The sequence below is a fragment of the Schistocerca gregaria genome, chromosome 9, assembly GCF_023897955.1.
Source record: "Schistocerca gregaria isolate iqSchGreg1 chromosome 9, iqSchGreg1.2, whole genome shotgun sequence".
Classification (NCBI taxonomy): Eukaryota; Metazoa; Arthropoda; class Insecta; order Orthoptera; family Acrididae; genus Schistocerca; species Schistocerca gregaria.
In genome coordinates this window covers 27,679,079-27,701,165 of record NC_064928.1, presented here as the reverse complement: position 1 = coordinate 27,701,165, position 22,087 = coordinate 27,679,079, and the positions used below count along the sequence as shown (strand labels likewise).

The 22,087-nt window shown below is 39.8% G+C and overlaps 1 protein-coding gene across 3 annotated transcripts in view; it reads left to right on the top strand.

Annotated features, from left to right (window-relative positions):
* The first annotated feature begins 2,024 nt into the window (after positions 1-2,024).
* LOC126291557 (zinc finger protein ZFP2-like) overlaps positions 2,025-22,087 on the top strand; it is a 180,733-nt gene continuing 160,670 nt past the window's right edge. For 2 of the 3 annotated variants that reach the window (XR_007551814.1, XR_007551813.1), the window contains exons 1-4: positions 2,080-2,249; positions 7,072-7,143; positions 14,738-14,806; positions 15,609-15,667. Coding sequence is in view for 1 of the 3 variants with exons in the window: in XM_049985069.1 (XP_049841026.1) it covers positions 2,196-2,249; positions 7,072-7,143; positions 14,738-14,806; positions 15,609-15,667 (254 nt within the window). In the remaining 2 variants the exon portion in view is untranslated. Of the gene's footprint in view, positions 2,250-7,071; positions 7,144-14,737; positions 14,807-15,608; positions 15,668-22,087 lie in introns of all 3 variants that reach the window. The other variant, XM_049985069.1, reaches the window with a different exon arrangement.

Sequence of the window (22,087 nt, the reverse complement as noted above, 5' to 3'; positions counted from 1 at the left end):
AATTTGATAAATGCTGCATTAATTGAAATAGTAAACAGTATGCTTGAATATGTACCTGGAATTGATGTAACTGCAACAAAATTAAAAATTCGAAGCATTCGAAATGCTTACATGAATGAACATAAAAAAGTACTGAAATCACTAAAGAGTGGTGCATCTACAGACGGTATTTATAAACCCAGCCTTGATGGGTTTGAAGCTACAGACCGGTTCTTAAAAGATGTAGTAGAGACAAGAGAAACACTTTGATGAGTAATATTTTACATTTATTATGTTTCCAAAAGATCTTATTTAGTAATATGTACAGCCGTTTAATCAGCTGAGCAGTTGACGCCATTTTTCAAATTGCGCAATTACGAAGAATTTGTGGCGTCCTGTGTGAACGGTAGATCAAGGCGCCACTCCAGAATGACTTGACTTGTGGCGTTACTTTCGTTGCGTGTGTGAACCCGGCTTAACGCCAAGCGTCGGTCGATCATTCCAAAGACATTCAATAGACACAATGTCGACATCAGTGATCTCGTTAGTATGGAGATCCTTCGTCCATAGATACTATGGTCGAAGTGGAGATCACTGATCGACATCAATGGTCAAGGGTCGATATAGAATCAGTTACCTCTGCTGTCTACGAACGAATGCTGACAGTGCGTGCAAAATTTAATTGATTGAAAAATATTTTTACATATCGGTACGTGATAAGAAAAATAAAGTTAAAAACGGGAGATAAACGGCCACTGAGCCTGAAAATACGGGACCCGGAAGATTATGAAAAAATGTTTCTAAATACGGGAGATCCCGGGAAATACGGGAGAGTTGGTCACCCTAATCCATGTTCTGATCGCACATGAAGGTCTCAGGAGCAGCAATGTGTTGCTAATTTTTATAACCAGCATCACCTATAGGCCTGCAAAGCATAGAAATCGAAAAAGAGAATATGATTCTCCGTTCCTCACTTCATATTTCAGTTTGACTACACTCTACACACATAACCTCAAAACTCATAAAACCAGCGTCACCAAAGTTTGAACACGCCAAAACTGTTTTGTTTCACCCGACGAGTTGCGCAAAAGAGCGGCGCGCATGCTCTGTGGCCTATAGCGCAGGTGCCTGCAACCTATGGTCTTCGGGGTAAACTAGTCTTTAGATTGTGAACTGGTTCTCGAATCCCATCTTCTTCACTGTATTGAAAAGGAACTATTGAAACCTTTTTCGAAATCTGAGAATACTAGCGCGGTTTTGTACTTGCACAGCTCGCAGCCAGAAATAAATAAATAAATAAGTCTCACTCGTTTATGGGCGACCATACCTGTCCCGCGCTTGCCTGATACGGTCCTACTATCTTCTATCAGAATTTACAGAGTCCGGGGGAGTAATCAGCCTGAAATCTATAATCGTCTTTCGCTGAGATTTGTACGATACTGTATCAACACGGTCATTACTTCCATGAACTGCGGACGCAGTGATTTGCTTGACGTCAGTTATTACGCATTTTAGTTAGTTTATGTCAATTCTCAGGGCCCGGGTTCGATTCCCGCCTGGGTCGGAGATTTTCTCCTTTCAGGGACTGGGTGATGTGTTGTCCTAATCACCATAATTTCATCCCTATCGACGCGCAAGTTTCCTAAGTGGCGTCAAATCGAAAGATTTGAACCTGGTGAAAGGTCTACCCTACGGCAGGTGCTAGTCACACGATCCTAAGATAGTTCATTACCGATTATACCCCACAAACACTTACAGAACTCTGTTGTTGATCCGGCGAAACTGCCACCCGGCCACGCATGTTCTCCGCATTCCGCAAGCTGCAGGCAAACGTAAAACAGGAACAGTGTCACCAACTTACAGTTGCAGCCCGCAATAGAGGCCCTGGCAATGTTATGAGCTCGAAGATGAATTACCGGAACTATTTTGAATAATTTCTTCAACAATTTGATCGTCTAGAAGTCTTGCACATTTTTATTAATCTGTCGTGGAAAAAGTATGAATTTAGATTACCGTACATATTGGTAACAACCACGTAGATCGTGTTTTGTTATTTTTGTGGCCCAAGCAAAGCGATAAACTCCTTGTGCGTCTGGAGCGCCGAGCGGGTATCTGGTGCACTGTGCGAATGTTTGTTTACGTTATCTGCTGAAAAGCTTGAGTGGCCGCACGCCTGATTTTTGGATGTGAGAATATTTTTAAGTGTTCGGTTGCAGATGGATGTGACTCATATCAAGAAAGAAAGTACGTTGGAATACAGTACAGCAAAGGTAAATAATTAACTGCTCTTGTAATATTCATTATTACGAAAATACTATAGAAAGTTTCAGATGTCCCCCAGGAGAAGTATATACATTTTCACAATTATACTGAAACAAAGTTATTTCACGTGGCTCGGTTAGCTATTGTGTTGAATAGCCATTTACGGAAATGATTTAAACAGATTGTTTGACAACTTATACCATAAACGCTGCCAGTTCTTTTCTGCCCATCAACCAGTCTTACAATGAAGGTTCGTAACTGATCTCAGGGATAATAGTAAATTTAGTCATAGTTGGCACAGGCTTTGACTCTTTACTCTTCGGTTGTGAGATGCCATTTTTGAAGAAATTATTGAAAGATTTCATCCATTTTTGGTATTCAGCGAGATCAGCAGTATCGAGCAGTAAATTTAGTGCTGTATGCAGGTAGGCTAGTCAGTGTCTACCTTACCTAACTTATTGTTCTGTAAATTGGTTTTTGCTCATTTACAATGTTGTGTTAACATGTTGGACGTGAAACACGAGTAATATTGCAGCAACTAGATTAGATATGGTCATATTGAAAACTTGATAAGCCTATCCCGTTGACTAAGTGAACAATTCAGTGCCCCAGTGGCTATACAGAAGCAGTAAAATAGATGTATTCACTGAAGGAGTCAGCAATGTGCAAATTTGCCGAAGGTTTAAAACTTATGCGCATGTTCCCTTAGCTCATTTTGTACCTAAATATTTTGATGGAGTCCTGTCATCTGTGCCATAGTTATGCTTATAATTCATATGTGCTTACATAATGATGATGATGATGAATTACGTAGCTAGTTAGCTACAATATTCTGTTTACAAAACCATCTTGTATCATAATTTTATGATTCCTTTCCTTTATGGCATTATAAATAGTTCACGTAATGAATGAGGACCATCAGGAATGGGGAAAGAGTTAAGATATAAAAGAAATAGTCCTCTCTCTCTTTTTTTTCCTTTTTTTTTCCTGGATGGTTAATGAAGTTGTGTGGTGTCTAAGTCACACTTCCAAGAGTCACCCAAGTACATGGCTGTTTATTTTGTTCAACCCAGACTGTGTAGATTGTTGCTCATTTTCAGCACAAAGTGTTGATTTATTGCTGATAGATACCAGTAAATGGTTTTCCTCATCATCCAGTAACAAATGGAACATCATGAAATTTAAAATTTCTTGCAGGTGGTGGAATACATGTCAGCTTTGTCATATGTGTAGAAATGTTAAAGTGAATGTGATTTCCTTAACTACAATCCCAGAGCTCCTGTCTGTATTTAGTTGTTTCTTTATCACTTATGGGGAATTGCCATTGACTTAGGCCTATATCAACCTCCGACATGGGTCCCAACAATTCAGAGGGTTTTTCGTGCTGATTTTAGTATTAAAAAATTGGCAAATCACTTTATATTGTGATTAAATCCTATTGACTGTCCCTGACTGTTATCTTTGCAACAGTAAGACAAAAATATGGTGTGGTGTCAAAGATCTTCAGTTAATTGTGTGGGAAGAGGGATTAATTTGACCCATGCAACCCCCCCCCCCCGCCCCCCCAAATCCATCGTTCTAATCTTATTGTGTTCAGGTGATTATGATGTTTGCATGCTTGTGTGTGTATTTTACCTCCCATAATATAGCTTCTTTCATGTATTTAACACTTGTTCCAAAGCAAGCCTATAAATAAATAATTGTCTAATTACTTCTCATGTGGCCACTATACTGAAGACATTTTACTCAGGTCATGTATAACATTTCTTGTTCTCAATCTGACATCGAACATCAGTGTCTACTAGATCTGTTGCTAGCTTGTGTCTTGTTGCCTAGGTTAAGTTATCAGTCGGCTCAATCAAATTTGTGATTTGGCACACTGAACCTAGATTATGCTGAAAGTGCTGGTGCATACAACATCAGAACTCTTAGTTTCAAGAGCATTCTTTGAAATTCTCATTGATAACTTGTCCTCATCTAATATGTTTTCTGTATTTCTGTCTCAGTTTTAATATTGATGACAGAAAACTACATTAAATAAGGCAAAGCATGTTTCAATGTGGTGTGCATGTAAACATATAGCTACACTACAGGTCAGTCTGTTACAACTTTTATCTGACATTCAAATTTGTTGACTTTGCCAGCTCCCAACCAAGTTATCACCTTTCAACCAAATCTTGCTCTGTGGTTACACTACAGATCAGGCTGTCACTTCAATCAAGATTTGGAGGAAAAAAAGGGAGGGGGGGGGGAGGAGAGATGTCTAGTTTCATACCCTAGCTGAGCTTGTCAGGTCGTAAATTGTGACTGTGCAGCAAAACCACCCATATTTTAACCAATACGTGATTTCATGAGTGATACATTACATTAATAGTAGTTCCCTAGACCATGATTACGACATTTTGTAATGATGTCAGTTTGGACTGCAACTCAGGTATGTCCATTTTAGTGGGTTATACAAACACACAGATAAGGGAAACAACTGAACAACAACAACATGATGATGAGATGGGAGATAAAATACCGATAGAAGAAATTGACAGAACACAGTCTTCAGTAGGAACATGAACCCCTGTAGTTAACAATTCCTCAGAATTTTTGAGATCCTTGGGATAGCTAACCAGGACAAAACTATTGAATCTGGTGTGCAATATATGTGTGATAGAGCAAATACCCTCATACCTCAAGAATAGTGTAATAGTTCCAGTTTCAAAGTAGTAGATGCTGACAGGTGTGAATATTATTGTATTATCAGTTTTATAAACATGTTTGAAAAATACTGATTCAAAACATTTGCAGAAGAATGGAAAAACTGTTAGATGCTAGCTTTGGCTAAGATCAGTTCTGGAGAAATGTAAGAACATGGGAAGCAATGCTGACCCTATGACATATCATAGAAGGTATTTGAAGAAAGGTAAACCTACATTTGTAGATTTAGGAAAGCTTTTGACAATTTTGACTGGGTTACATCCTCTGAAATTTTGAAGGTAACAATGATAAAAAATGGATAGCAAAAGGTTATCTGCAATTTGTATAGAAGCCAGGTGCAGATATGAGTCAAAGGGCATGAAAGGAAACCATACTTCAGAAGAGAGTAAGGGTCGTAGTCCATCACCAATGTTATTCAATCTGTACACTGAACAACCTGTGAAGGATACTAAGGAGAAATTTTTTATTTGGAATTTGAGTTCAGGTAGAAGAAACAAAAACTTGGAGGTTTGCCAGCAACTTTGTAGTTCTGTCACCTGATTAGCATATGGGACATGAAAACTAGTAGATGAGTTTTTCTATCCGGCCAACAAAACACTGATGAAGGATGAAGTAGAGAGAATATGAACTGCAGACCATCGATAGCAAGAAAAGCATTTATGGAAAAGAGAAACTTGTTAACTTTGAATATAAATGTGTCAGGAAGCCATTTTGAAGCTATTTATGTGGAGTGCAGCTTTGTATGGTAGAGAAACTTTGGTGATAAGCAGTTCAGACAAGAAGAGAATAGCTTTTGAAATGTGGTGCTATAGAAGACTTATGAATGTGGCAATGGAGGGAAGTCTGGGGAAAGGCAGGGGTTAAAATTGTAGAGGGAGACCTAAGTAAGGATACAGTAAGCAGGCTCAAATGGATGTAGGTTGCAGTAGTTATTCGGAGATGAAGAGGCTTTCCTGAGAAAGTCTCCAGATGGAGGAGAACAGCAGCAGCAGCATTTTGTCGTCGTCTTCAGTCCAAAGACTAGTTTCGTGAAGCTCTTCATGGTAATCAGACTTGTGAAGGCCTCATCACCTCTACATAACTAATGAAACGTACATCCATTTAAACCTGCTTACCGTATTTGTCTCTTGGCCTCCCTTTACATCTTTTGCCCCCTTTCCTCCACACTTCCCTCCAACATTAAACTGATGATTCCTTGATGTTTTCGAATCAACCAGCCCCATGTTTTTAATTACAATGATGAGGCATATTCCTTTAGCATGTATCAGTTAAATTGGTCTTTTCACCTAAGAGGAATTAAGTGAAACGGATACATTGATAAAACTGCTCCATTTTCACTTTTTTGTTACCTTTCACCCACATATTCATCGTGCTTAGTTTGGTTGTTCTCTTCCGTAATTCTTGTATCTTTTCCATGGTCTATGTTTTTATGGAATTTCACAGAAAATTGCATTGCCTTTATCTCTGCGCTCACAAGAGTGAAAGCATGATTTACAGTTGTCACGTGACACATTAAATTGTATAATAGACTTGTGTAGGACTGCAGCTGGTGAAAATATGCACAAGGAAAACAGCATTCCCCTATCAATGATACCTTTATCCTAACTGTGACTCTTTGTCATTGACAAATTGAGTTTGTGGCTACCCTTTCACCACATATTTAACTTCAGTTAAAAATGGTATGTGTGTAGTAGTAGTAGTAGTAGTAAAGAAATAAAGTAGTTGTTCTTGACCGACGAACACAGTAATTAGTATGTAAGCAGTCATCCCTGAGACAAGCAAATATTACACTTCATTTGTGTATTGAAGTATACTTTACAGCAAATGCTTAAAAATGAAACTTTGCACTGTGCGTATTTTTTTTAATTATATTGTGTTTATAAAAGTATTAAGAACATTATTTTTTTAGTTTCACTTGTTCCACTGCATTTTTAAATTTTCTGAAAAGTCACTTAGCAGCATTAACTGAATCATTTATTCCATGTTGTGAAACCTTGTTATAGAGTCTGTTATATTGATATATATTTAAAGAATGTAGGGCTTATCTAACTTTTTTAAGTGGGATAATATAATCTCACTTATTTAAGCAAAAGTCTATAAAATTATCCATTACTGTTTCAGATTTCCCAGCAAGAACATGAGAATTATAATGAACAGACACAAGAAGAGTATATTTTTGTTAAGCCAGAACTGGTAAGTTTGTGGTCATGATGTACTACCACACATTTTCTAAAAATGATTTACCACTCAGGACTGTAAAAAAAAAAAAACAAAAAAAACCTGTGTGTGATGTTTGTAGCGACTGTTAGACAGTTAAAGCCCGAGACCTCAACAATTTGTTGTGTTATCAAAGAATGGATGACACAGTGATGTAACTTTTATCAGAACAGCTTAACCATTTGCACTTTGGTTACACTGAAACCTCAAATAACAAAGTACTTCGCATACAATAACTAGAGTCCGCATAAAATACCGTGGCTGGTAGATATTTAGATGGCAGGGCACACGTGGGGAGAGTGGTAGTGGTGGGGGGTTATGGGCAGGCATTGTAGGGGATGTGCTGTTCTAAACTGAAGCTTACATTCACATTTTTTGTAATTATTAAGTGGGGCTTATCCACACGCACATTTGCATGCTGACCACTCAAAACGAACTGTCACTTCGGGTTTGTTCTGCTGAAAGTGCAGGAATTTATTTTTGCCTGGCTTGGTAAGCATTTTTAACTTCCAGAGAAGCGTCACTAGTGATGAATTTTGAGTAAAACCTACACATTTCTCTGGTTGCCATGTTCTTCTTTTTCCAAAACACAGCGAGGTTCACACAGTCTCACCTTAGTGAGATGTTGTACAGACACAATTGTGACAGAATTCTGAAACAGTGGTTTATTAAATTTATTATGTCAAGAACTGAGAAAAGTAAGATCAGTAGCTTATGAAAAAGTACATCTCCTGTGGAAAAAAAAGTGTAATGCCTTCACTTACGTTGTTCGAGAACCCATAGCATCTCTTCTTTCATCAGCCATCAGTGGACCTTAAAAGTTACATTTTTTTCATCGAAAAAATCTATAGTTGGTGGAGTAATGTGGTAGATAATTAAATTTTGTATAATAATGATGTGGCAAAATAGTCTTCTGTTTGCATGCCATCATTTGCCAAATTCTCATTTCGATGTCTGAAACCATTTATGAAATATGAGGAACGTTGTGGATGTTTCACGTTGACTTTATCTCTGACATGGTGCGAACGTAAATGAGCCTGCTATATCAGATCAATTTTCTCGAAATTGGTGGCAGACAGACACTTCCAACTTTTCCAAATTTCTCACAGTAAATATCACACTAACTCTGACCATTAATGAATTAATGGACACATCATCATGATGATCCTGACACATAAAGCTATAAAAGCAAAAATGTTTTATTTATTTATTTATTTATTTTGTATTATTGAATAGTTTCTGCAATTTTTTTGAGAAGGATTGCATGGTATGCACCTTGATTCTGTCACAGCCAACTGGCAGGAAGGTGGCCAACGCTTGTCAGCCTCCCCTTTCAAACAAACAAATGAACTTGCCCAGCACTTTTAATGAAAAGTGGTCACTGCACATCGGCCACTATATCCTGCACAGACACTACAAATATACGATGAGCACTCTATAATTAATGCAACACTTTTTTTTCTTGGCGAATTTTGGTTGAACAAATGTGGAATTTGTTGTGGAACATCGTGGAATATTATCCCTTCAGCCCCTGTAGCTTCAGGAAGTTCTGATATGTGGCCAACTCGTAGGTGCAAATGCTATAAAGACAGGTTTGCCTTTGCTTATCCTATCTTCTATGAAAAGTCGTAGGGTCAGTATTGCCTCACGAGTTCCTATATTTCTCTGGAATCCAAACTGATATTCCTCGAGGTCAGCTTCTACTAGTTTGTCCATTCGTCTGTAAAGAATCTGTGTCAGTATTTTGCAACCATGACTTATTAAAATGGTAGTTCAGTAATATTCACACCTGTCAGCAACTGCTTTCTTTGGGACTGGAATTATTATATTCTTCTTGAAGTCTGAAGTTAATTCACCTGTCTCATACCTCTTGCACGCCAGATGGAAGAGTTTTGTCATGGCTAGCTCTCCCAAGGCTATCTTTAGTTTCAACTGAATATTGTTTACTTGCGGGGCCTTGTTTCGACTCAGGTCTTCCAGCGCTCTGCCAAATTCTTCACGTAGTATCGTATCTCCCATCTCATCTTCGTCTGCATTTTCTTCCATTTCTATAATGTTGCCTTCAAGTACAACTCCCTTGTATAGATCCTCTATATACTCCTCCCACCTTTCAGCTTTCCCATCTTTGCATACGACTGTTTCTCCATCTGAGCTCTTGATATTCATACAGGTGGTTCTCTTTTCTCCAAAGGTCTCTTTAATTTTCCTGTAGGCAGCATCTACCTTTCCCTAGTGATACATGCTTTTAAGTCCTTACATTTGTCCTCTAGCCACCCCTGCTTAGCTATTTTCCACTTTCTGTCGGTTACATTTTTTTTAGATGTTTCTATTCCCTTTCGCCGTCTTCATTTACCACATTTTCTATTTTGTCTTTACATCAGTTAAATTCAATAAATCTTGTGTCAACCAAGGATTTCTACTAGCCCTCATCTCTTTGCTTACTTGATCCTCTGCTGCCTTCAGTATTTCATCTGGCAAAGCTATCCATTCCCCTTGTACTGTATTTTGTTTGCCTGTTCTTGTCAGTTGTTCCCTGATGCTCCATCTGAAATTCTCAACCGCCTCCTGTTCTTTCACTTAATCCAGGTCCCATCTCCTTATCCAGGTCCCATCTCCTTATTTCCTCTCTCTTCAGGTTTAATCTGCTGTTCATTACCAATAAGTTGTGGTCAGAGTCCATATCTGCTCCTGGAAATCTCGTAAAATTTAAAATCTGGTTCCAAAATCTCTGCCATACCATTATACAATCAATCTGATACCTGTTGGTGTCTTCACCTCACTTCCACGTGTACAACCTTCTTTATGATTCTTAAACAAAGTGTTCATAGTGATTGAATTATTCTCTGAGCAAAATTCTACCACACAGCTTCCTCTTTCATTCCTTTCCCTCCAGCCCCTATTCACCTACCATTTTACCTTCTCTTCCTTTTCCTACTATTGAATTCCCATCCCCCTTGGTCTATTAAATTTTCATCTTCGTTAACTGTGTGAATGATTTCTTTTTCTGACCATACATTTCTTCAATTTCTTCGTCTAGGGAACTAGTTGGCATGTAAACTTGTGCTATTGTTGTGGATGTTGGCTTTGTGCCTATCTTGGCTGCAATAATGCATTCACTATGCTGTTTGTAGTAGCTTGTCCATGTTCCTATTTTCATATTCATTATTAAACCAACTCCTGCATTACTCCTATTTGTTTTTGTATTTATTATCCTATATTGACCTAAGCGGAAGTTCTGTTCCTCCTGCCATCACACTTCACTAATTCCCACTATATCCAACTTTAATCTGTCCTTTCCCCTATTTAAATTTTGTAACCTACATGCCCAATTAAAGTATCTTCTTCTGATAATGACATCATCCTGATTAGTCCCCATCCAAAGATATAAATGGTACCCTGTTTTACCTCTGGAATATTTTACCCAAGAGGACGCAGTCATCATTTAACCGTACAGTAGAGCTGCATGCCCTTGGGAAAAATTATGATTGTACTTACCCCTTGCTTTTAGCTATTCGCAGTGGTAGCACAGCAAGGCTGTTTTGGCTGATTTCACAAGGCCAGATCAATCATCCAGACTGTTGCCTCTGCAATTACTGAGAATGCTGCTGCCCCTCTCCAGGAACCACTCATTTGTGTCGCCTGTCAACAGATACCCCTCTGTTGCCATTGCACCTACAGTACAGCTACTTGTATTGCTGAGGTGTGCAAGCCTCCCCACCATTGGCAAGGTCCATGGTTCATGGGGGAGGGATCCCAGTTACCATTGTGATTATATTATTTTGATAATACTTGTACAACACTGCAAATAATTACTGATGAGCCAAAATGTTACAACCTCTGCCCATTGTGAAATTAAATGCCAATGCAGGCAATGTCACCGGGATGGACTTCCTATTGCTTATTAGGCAGCTACCTCACCCCCTTTCTGCTGCTTGGTGACTTTAATGTGCACCATCCATTTTGGGGTTCTCCCAGAACCTGCCCAAGAGGCGCCCTTTTGGTTGACCTTCTTAATCAACTTAATCTCTTCTGCGTTAACACGGGAGTACCCACATTCCTTTCAGACTCCACTTACACCTGTCCCCATTTGGACCTACTCTTCTGTACTGCCCAGCTTACCCATTGTCCCGAGTGATCAGTTCTGTCTAACATATACACAAGTGACCATTTCCCGTGTGCTATACATTTGCCAACTCCTACCCCACATTCTTGCACACCCAAATGGCAGTTTACCGAGGCCAACTGGAGGCTTCTGTCGTTCCTAAAGACCTTCGACCAACAATATTTCTGTTGTTGTTATGACCAGGTGGAATATTTTACAAACATTATCCTTACCACCGCAGAATGTGCTGTTCCTCTTTACCATGTTGGGTCCCAGTCCTTTGGTGGACTGAGGTGCGCTGCAAAGCAATTTGTGCGTGAAGACCTGTCTTCTGCGTTTTTAACTGTCATCCTACAGTGGCAAACTGCATTCATTATAAACAGATGTGTGCACAGTGTCGTCACGTTCTTTGGGATAGCAAGAAAGCGAGCTGGATTTCATTCAGTAGATCTAACAGTTCCAATCTCTCTTCTTCCGTGTGGGCCAGCCTCTGACGGCTCTCTGAGACCGAGATCCGGTCTCCAGTTTCTGGCCTGACACTAGCAGACGATGTTATCGTGGACCCTATTAGTATCTCTAATGCCTTAGGCTGCCATTTTGTGGAGATTTCTAGCTCTTCTCACTATCACTGTGCCTTCCTCCATTGGAAATGAGCGGAAGAGGCTCGAGTGATACCCTTCTCTTCTCCAAATTGTGAGTGCTGCAATGTCCCCCTCACTGTGAGGGAGCTAGATCATGCTCACTTCATGCCAATCCTCCTCTCCAGGTCTAGAAGCTGTTCACATTCAGGTGTTGCAGTACCTTTCACTTGTGGGAAAGCATTTTCTGCTCAATACGTAGAACTGTATCTCGGCAGAAGACTTATTTCCCAGTCGCTGGTGTGAAGTTACTGTCATACGCATACCTACACCCGGTATGGACAAACACCTTCCTTCTAGCTACTGCCCCAGTTCTCTCACCAGCTGTGTTTACAAGATGATGGAATGTATATTTCATGCCCGGCTGGTACAGTGGCTCGAGACTTGAAATTTACTAATTACTGCACAGTGTGGACTTTCTAGCACGACATTCTGCAATTGACCATCTCATCACTTTGTCCACTCGTGTCACGAATGGTTTCCTGCGGAAATTCCAGACGGTGGCCATGACACCTGCTGGAGGACTGGTATCCTCTGTAAACCTGGGGCTTCCATGGCTGTCTGCCCTGTTTCATTCAGAAATTTTTAGAAGACCAAGTTTTCAAGGTGTATATAGGTTCTGACATTTCGGACTCCTTTATCCAGGAAAATTGTGTGCCTCAGGGTTCCAATTTGAGCATCATCCTCTTTGCTATTAACCCTATAATGGCCTGTCTCCCTCCGGGCACATCCGGTTCCATTTCCGTCGACGGTTTTGCCATTTATTGCAGTTATCCAGAGACTTCTCTGATTGAGCGGTGTCTTCACCAGTGTCTTGATCATCTTTACTTGTGGAGCATCAACAATGGCTTTCATTTTGACACTGACAAAACTGTTTGTATGAAATTCTGGCGGGGCAATTGGTTTCTTTCACCGTCTTAACATCTTTGTTGAAACTACGAAATTCCTGGGGCTCGTGCTCAGTGCGAAACTCTCGGTCCTCTCAAATGTCTTACCTGGCAGCCCACTGTATGCGGCCTGTCGGTGTCCTACATGGCCTCAGTGGTACTTCCTGGGAAGCAGATCGTATCACCATTCTCCATTTGTACTGGTCCATTGTCCATTCGTTCATGCATATGCACGTCCATCCTTTTTACACCGTCTCAATACTATCCAGCACTGTGGTATCCGTTTGGCCACTGGCACCTTTCACACTAGCCCGGTTGTGAGTTTGTACGAAGAAGCTGCTGAACTATCGCTATCCTCCTGCATGACTTTCTCCTCGGCAGATATGCATGGCGTATGTCTTCTGTGCTTGGCTACCCATCCTGTACCTCCTCCTTCAATGACTCCTTTGATGGCCAGTGTGGAGCACGCTCCTCTTCAATGTTACCTTGTGGAGTTCGCTTTTGGGTCTTGAGTCATTCCATGTCAAATCAACACACCTATTTTACCTCACCCTCTTAGATTTTGCTGAAAGTTGGTATACTTATAGTGGGCACTGAGACTAAGAAAAATACCAAATTTCAATTTTTTATCTCGAACCACTCCTGAAATATGGCTATATAAACTTTTCCAAAACCAGCCAAAATGTGTGAACGGACTTTTTTAAAAATTGTCCTAGGAGCTGCCCTAATTGAGCTAGAGAACTGGGAAAGGTGTCATTTTGCAGCATTTTTCATGCTCTTTCCTAAGGACACTACTCCAGCCTCACTCTATCGCCTTTAGCTTCACAGCATTAGCATGGAATTTTGCTGTAGTACCTGTGTGTACACTGACGGCTCTCGGAGTGACTGTGGTGTCGGATGTGCCTTCGTCATTGGCTCTGACATTTTTCGGTATCAGCTTCCGGAACACTGCTCAGTATTTACAGCAGAGCCCTTCGCCCTGTATAAGGCTACGCAACACATCCTGCAACACGGGCATTTCAATTGCGTCATCTGCTCAGATGTCGAAGCCTCCCCCGTGTACTGCAAACCGTCCGTCACTTAGTGCGACTGGTCCAGGAAAGCTGTTACTTCCTCACTCTTGATGGAGCTTCTGTGGTGTTTATGTGGGTTCCTGGTCACGTCGGTCTGACAGGAAACGAAGCTGCTGTTGCTGCTGCTGAGGCTACTGTCCTCGTACCTCAGCCCGCTACTTCTTCTGTTCCCTCCAATGATCTCTGTGTCACTGTGTGTCAGCAGGTAGTGTCATTACCACTGGTCCTCCCTTCATGAGAACCAGCACTGGGTTATTAAGCCTCTCCCAGTGGCTTGGACGACCTCCTCTTGGCCTTCTCAGTGCGAGGAGGTCATTTTAACTAGCCCCCCCCCCCCCCCCCACTTTGTGCACATTGCGCCCAACTTTTGTCTGTCTGCCATTTCCTGCTGGAATGCCCTTTCTTTAACTGCTTACTTCCTCATTTGTGTTTGCCATCTGAGTTACAGGCCATTTTATTGAAGGATGCTCTGGGTGTCGACTGTGTTTTACTCTTTAAGCGTCGTAGCAATATGGTGAAGGTCATTTAATTTTTAGTCTAGACCTCCATTGATTGGGATTGATGTGCAGTTGTTTTTACTCCTCTCTTTGTCTTCGTGTTCTACAGTTTTGACACGGGCGCATTCGACCCTAGTTATTTTCACGCCCTAAAACAAAACAAAGCCACTCCAGAATGGTGTTCTGTTACAGTCTTGTCTCGTTAGCATTTTTTCATTTCGTTTGATATAATCCTATGACGGCCTTGGACTAAGAATGGTTATGTTACAGATTGTGTGTGACATGGTGTAATCTAAATGAGGAATTACAAATAAAGAGCTGGAAGCATTAAACACTTGCATATGGTGTTTACACCTGTGCCTTGCTGTTTCAGGAAGATTGCATGGCCGAGGAATCGAGCAGTGCCCAGGACCCTCTCAGTTTAGACAGTGAAGATGTACAGGTAAGTATTTAATTTTGGCTAAATTATTGTAAAAGGTGTTCTTATTTAAGGAAACCAGACTGTCTCTCCCTGAACAAAGCTTTCTGTAATGGTAAGCATTAGGCACCAGATGGTAATTTACAGAAGTTTATTTTTAAACATATGTGCAGTGTTCAGCAGATGGCATAGGGATTTTAAATGAACTAAAAATACATGGCATTTTCTGGCATTGTTATTTTTTTGCTACTGATGACTCAGGAAGTACATGAAGTTGTTTGCATAAATGTGTGCATTTACTGAACTTCACTATAGGTTCCTCTGGCCATCACTGCAATTATAATGAGCAGCCTGTTTTGTCCACATATATGAAGATTGTACAGAAAATGACGGGTTGTTATTTCTCTTTCTATACACAAAAAATGTAAATACAATTTACACAGTTTACATCCACAGCCTTTTGGAGTAATTCACATTACCGAAGAAGACACAATTTCTTCAAAGGCCTGTATAAATATTTTTATTTTATGCTACACCACTAAACTTTTGAAATTTGAACAGTTTTGACGAAGCAGAAGAATCCTGCATTTAATATGGTGATTATGGAGGATGGCAACATTGAAGTCAGTTGTAACACCATGAGTCTGGATGAGCATTTTATCTTTAGAATTTGTGGATAAACATCTATGAAGAGATCAAATGAATAAGCACTTTTATTCTTGAATGTGGTGCTATAGGATGAATATAACATAATTTTGTGACTTTTGTTTTATTATTTTGTAATTGTTCTGTTGTTTCTTAACTAGACCATTCTCTTTTGTTTTAGTTTGCGGAAACAGAGGATTCAGGTTTGCAGCAGAAGAGCTTCATTGAGGAAGTGAAGGAGTAAGTTCATATTTGTAACATTTAGTGTCCTAATAGTTGAGCTTCAGTTAATTTTGTTTAGAATGGACACAAGAGTTAGTAATAACAGTGACCCTGTTTTAGAGAGGAGAGAAGTTACTGTTAGGTGAGTGAGAATATTAATAAATAATTTGTCTGGCCATGGTCATCCAAAAAACACTGACAAAGAAGCTTCCCCTCAATTAAGTTTTAACTAAGAGGAGGAAAATAGTTTCATAGATTCATAATGGTTGACTGTCACACTACTCTGAGAAAATTTACAACAGGACTTCCTTGATACCATTGCACTTGCTGCTACAGCATGGTGTTTTAAATCCTCTTAACACATTGGAATGATTGCATAGTCGTCGTCTTTGAGTTTACCCTGGAGAAATAAGTCCATTGATGTCATATTGGGCAGACTTGCAGGCCAATGGATAATACTTCCACTTCCTGTCCAGTGACAGGAAAGAGCTGTGTGACTGCTTTCTTAGCCACAAGCGAATTGTTAGTTGGGCATTCGTTGTATACATCTCTGAAGTGGTACTTCCTCTAGGAGAGCAAGTAGTACTTAAGTAAAAAATTGTGTATTTCTTTTATGTGTTCAGGTTTGTTCAATGAATTAAGGACCAATTGTGCAGTCCCCACATTTGTTCAGTGAAGTAATGACCAATCACATAGTCTCCAGGTTTATTCAGTGAATTAAGGACCAATCACATAGTCTAATAATCCAACATCAGACATTCACACTCGAGTACCTCTGATGTTCAACATGTGAAGATTCTCAGTGGCCAAATAAAGTGTGTTTATTACATTCAGCAGCAAGATTTGTAATGGTAGCTTTATGAGCAAAGAGAATTCTTTCAAGAAAAAATCTATTTCCCTAATGTCGGATCAGAACTGTGTGGCACAACATCTTCTGAAATCTCGCTGGTTAATCTGATGGTGAAATGAGTGACACAGTATGGGCAGGTGCTATTTGCATGCAAAATGTGTACAACTTTGGTTTGATTTATTCCAGAGGCATTCCTAAATACTCTGGAGCTAACCTGTGGATGAGTATTAATTGCCAGAACATCTATTTTGTTTACTTTGCTCATTGCAATACTGCGCCCTACCCTTTGTGTTGTATTCTGGTGCCATTCCATTAAAATTTTTTTGCTTATTTACTGAATTATCATTCTTGTTGGGCAACGTCTGTAGAAGTACCTTTGTGCATATGTCATCAGTTCGCTTCATGTTCCTTGTGTTCTACATAAAGAAGTAGCATATTTAGTTTATCTTGATTTGTGAAAGACATTTATTTTTTTCAGCTAACTTGTATTTCGCACAAATGAAAACACGGACAGAATGAAAGTTACGTTTCCTCTGTGCCCCTTTCATACCAGTTTTGGAGCGGTTTGATGCCTTTTTCCCTACGAATTTCATTAAGACGTAATTTGGACATGAAATCACGAATCCAAACCAGACTGTGCCTAAGTTCTAGCAAGTATTTTAATTACTCTGAAAGTGGTGATTGGATTTTGAAGAGTAAAATGCTATTGAATTTCTCTCTTTCAGGATTATGATATTAATAGCAGAAATTACCATGGTTTAATTTGAAAAGTGAGGTTGATGGCAATATATCTGTAATTAAAATGTCTATGAAAATGGACTGTACGCTGAGGTTAACAGCTCAGCATAATCATTCTGTATATTAGTAGAAAACCAGCTGCTTTGTGAACAAGAATGCTACTCCTCTTCTTACATTATTCAGTCGCACTCTTCATCTAGTAATTCAAATTACGATGTAATATGAAACACTGTAGTTATCCCCAGGGGCCTCACGATTCGTTCGTGAGTTCACGCATGACGCACACTGGACCTCGAGCTATTGTTGCCCATTCTTCCTTCCCGCACTACAATTCCTTCCCTGTGCCTCTGCCTCCATGCCCTGGCTCCTTCCTGCAGCCTCCTCCTTCCCCTCTCTCGGTGGTCTTATGTCGACCTGGCTATCCACCTGATTTCCTGTATTGCTCGTGGTTTTGTTCTCCTTGTCTTTTATCTGCCATGCTTCCTTTTTTGGTATTTTTGATCCCTCTTTGGGGTTTGACTCCCAGTTCTAAATTTCCTCTCCGTAGTGTGCGCCACTTGGAGAACAACTTCCTCGCTAGCATCTACATTGTGGATTCCTCTCCCCCTGTCCTTCCTCTCTTTCTTCCCTTTCGTAGCCTCCTCCCGCCCCGCTAGCTCACCGGCCTGTGCAGCCAGTCCAGGTGGTAGGGCTGTTATGTCCGCATCTGGCTGAACCCCATAATAACATAGGTATAACACTTCTGATACCTCAGCTGTTGCCTCCCCATGTATGCCTAAAGTTCACCTCATGTAGGACGGCAGTCCTATTTTCAGCTGTTCTGCGCATCCCCAACCACTAACTGCTACCGGCCAATAAAATTCATTCTTTCTCCCAGGGCTGGCCGCGAGATACAAACTGGACTGCGAGAATCTCCCTCCTGCCTGCTGTGCTATTGCCTTATTTCGCGACAGTGCAGTTCCATTCACGGAGTCACTGAATTATTCATTCAGGTGTCAATTTTACTGTCTTGTAGCAGTATAGCTGTGAATGTGTATCTGTAAAATGAATGTCAGATGATGGCAATACATTTGAAGTATCTGACAAACAACTTTAATTAAATTGCACAGCTGTGGTGTATCATTTTAGTTGTGTGACTGGGTTCACGATTTCTTGTCCAAGGTCACAGTTTATAGTAATTGACGGAAAATCGTGGAATAAAACAGCAGTGATACCTGGATTTTGCAAGGAAGGTTCGTAGGCCCCCTGCTGTTCCCGAGCTAATAAACAATTTAGGAGACAATCTGAGCAGCCGTCTTAGCCTTTTGGCAGATGATGCTGTGATTTACCATCTTATAAAGTCATCAGATGATTGAAACAAATTACAAAACGATTTAGACAATCTATCTGTATGGTGAGAAAAGTGGCAATTGACTCTAAATAATGAAAAATCCACACGAGTACTAAAAGGAATCCATTGATTTGTGGTTTACAGGATAAAACACAAATATAAAGGCTGTAAATTGAACTGAATTCTTAAGGATTACAAATATGAATAACATGAATTTCAACAATCACATGGATAATGTAGTGAGGAAAGCAAAGCAAAGACTGCAATTAATTGGTAGAACACTTAGAAAATGCAGCAGGTCTACTAGAGAGACTACTTACACCATGCTTTTCTGCCCTCTTCTGGAGTACTGTTGACCGGTGTGGGATCAACAGCAAATAGGATTGATCAAAAAAATTCAAAGAAGGGCAGCTCGTTTTGTATTACTGCGAACTGTGGTGGCAGTCATCAAAACAAAGGCCTTTTTCATTGTGGCAGGATCTTCTTTTGAAATTTCAGACGCCAACTTTCTCTACAGAGTGACGGCCACCCACATATGGAGGAATGATCATCATAATAAAACAAGAGAAATAAGAGCTCGTGCAGAAAGACTAAAGTGTTCATGTTTACTACGCACAGTGAGAGAGTAGAACAGTTGAGAAATAGCTTGAGGGTGGTTACATGACTCCTCTGCCTGGCACTTAATTGTGAGTTGCAAGTAATCATGTAGATGCGGATGTAGTTGTTTCACAAGCAGACATGGAAGTTTATTTCCCGCATTTGTAACTTTTCAAATGTGAATCTGAAAGCGAGACTTATATTTTGGACATTTTGAAGTCTCAAGAACGAACTGCAGAAGCATGTGTCGGCAAGATAACAGTACAGAGAATAGTAAACAAAAGTTTCATAGCTGTAGAAACCACAGGAAAATTTGTGTTCATGTTACCTGGAAAGCATTGAAATCGATACCTGTAACACAAATAGATGATTTTGGCAACAATATTTTAAAGTGCTCTGTGTTTGGAATGTTTATAAGAAGGGAATACCCGATATCACAAAAATTTGTTACAATTATGTAGGAGTGAATTGGCTTCGAAGGTAGTGCTTCATCAGTGCAAAGAATATTAAAATATATTGGTTTCAGAAATGTTAAGAAGAGAATTTTTAATTTAAAGAAGTGACACAGAAGCAGCATGAACCACTTGCCTTATAAAGATGGATGATACAAGAGGAGGAGGTAGTTCTGCAGTGTGTTACCTTGATGAAATGTGGGTGAATCAGAATCATACAGTAAATACCTCCTGGTAAACGAGTGATGGTATTGGCAGTTTTAAAGTTTCTATAGGAAAAGCTTCTCAGATACTTATTCTGCATGCTGGCCCTCATTCTGATTTCGTTCCTGAGAGTAAACTTGTATTTAGCTGTAAGAAAAATAGTAGTGACTACCATTTGGAAATGAATGCTGTCACTTTCAAGAAGTAATTCACTGAACAATTCTTGGAATATCTTGCTTTGAAGTCAGTCATTGTAGTTACCATGCCAGTTGTCATTCAGCTGTTAGAGAGAAAGGGCCAGGTACGAGCACCAGGAAAGGAGATATTGTGCTCTGGCTGAAAAATATTCCGGACAATATAAGCCACACTCGTGGTGAACCCCTGAAGCTGGTTAAATGAATGTGATCCACAGTTATGCATTTACCCTCATATCACTGTGAGTATAATCCGATAGAATTTATTTGTGCACAGGTTACAATCTGTGTTGGGGACAAAAACCATACATTCAAGATAACAGACACTGAAATACTTGTGCTTGAAGAAATAGACAGCATCCCCTTCAGTGTGGCTACAATTTATTTGGCATGCTGAAAAGTTTCAGAAATAACACTTTGACAGGGAGGTGAAGGTCGATAACAGCCTTGAACGTGTTTTCCTAAATTTACAATTAGATGGTTCGGACACAGACTCAGATAGCACATGTCAGTTCAACCAGTGGCTCCAGCTCTTAGTCTCAGATTTGACTGAAAGTCAGTACACTAATTCTACCATGTGTGGAACACTCATGTACAAAGTATTAGTTTCCCCTGCCATTTGGTTCCAGAATTATGACTTGTGAAAGAAGGTGGCGTGACACGGAAATTGCAACCCACATCTGGCAATCTGTCTTCAGAGCCAACTTCAGGTCTTAATATCTTTGAAACCATTCCACACAGTCCAGTGAAATTTTTACAACCCAGTAACATCCATTTAGAGAACACACTCCATGAATCAAAATACCAACAACATATTTCTGAGGGAAAACAAAAAAATCCAAAATGTGATTAAAAAATGTAATACGTTAAAAGGTACATATTGTAGGTGCCCTCTATGCCAAATATAATTCACTCAAAACGGTATAATTTTTTTTTTTGGTAAGCTTAGTGTGGCCTAAACACACACAGAACTCATCATGTTCGAATCAGTCACAAAAACTGAGTTACATGCACATGAAAATACAAAAATTTGTAAAATTACCTGAAAAACATGGATTTTCTAAGTGTGGTAGCACAATAGGGGCAAGTGGTATCCAAGCCAAATTTCGCACACTGCATAAGTAGACCAGAATATAATATGTGGCAAAATTTCAACTTATTGCAGGGCATTTGTGTACAATAAAAGTTGACAGATGTATTTGGTGATGAGGCCATTGTTCCACAACACAATTTTGTAAAAACATATCGTAAACTGTTTTGCCTCTTCTTATCCTCTCCCACAACTATTTAATCACTAAGCAACTACACATAGACAGATTAACACAACCTATCATTAATGTTTACTGCACCTTAACTGCTAAAAACCAGTTGATTGTGCTTCAAACGAAGTTCTCTCACACTTTAGATACTGTACTCTGTACATTGAGTGGCAAATTGTACTGTCTTCCTGACACTGTGGTAGGAACTAGAACTGTCATAAGAATATCTTCAAAAGGAATCCAACACCTGTCTGCCAAACGTGCCCAATGAAATGATCTTGCTGGTCCTGCTGTTGCCATGAAGTGCACAAATACATCACCTTCTGCTTCACAGCACTCTGCAACACATCCTAAGTACCTTTTGTCATCATAAACTGCAATAACGTAGCAACCTGGTTGTATGTTGCTGCTTTTGCTTCGAGTCAGACACACTGTGAAGGCACATGTTATAGTTATAACTGGACAGTCTGCTCATCTGCACATTGTCAGAGTCCGCTGGAGAGAAGGGATGATGGCTCCTTGTGCCTGCACCAGTTTTAACGTGCTCTAGTCTGCTTTTTAGCAACTCTTCAACTGATTTCATCTCATCTTTCGAAACATAGAATGATTGTATGCCAGAGATATTTTTCTGTACCCAGGTAAATAATTGAAGAGGTGTTAGAATGTGATCTTCTGTAGGGTGCTGCAGACTAGCTCATGATGCCATGCGCTTAATGGTAGCACCAATACCAACACATACATTTTTACCATGACTTGTTGGAAAAAAAAAAAAAAAAAAAAAAAAAAAAAAAAAAAAAAAAATCCATTCTGCGTG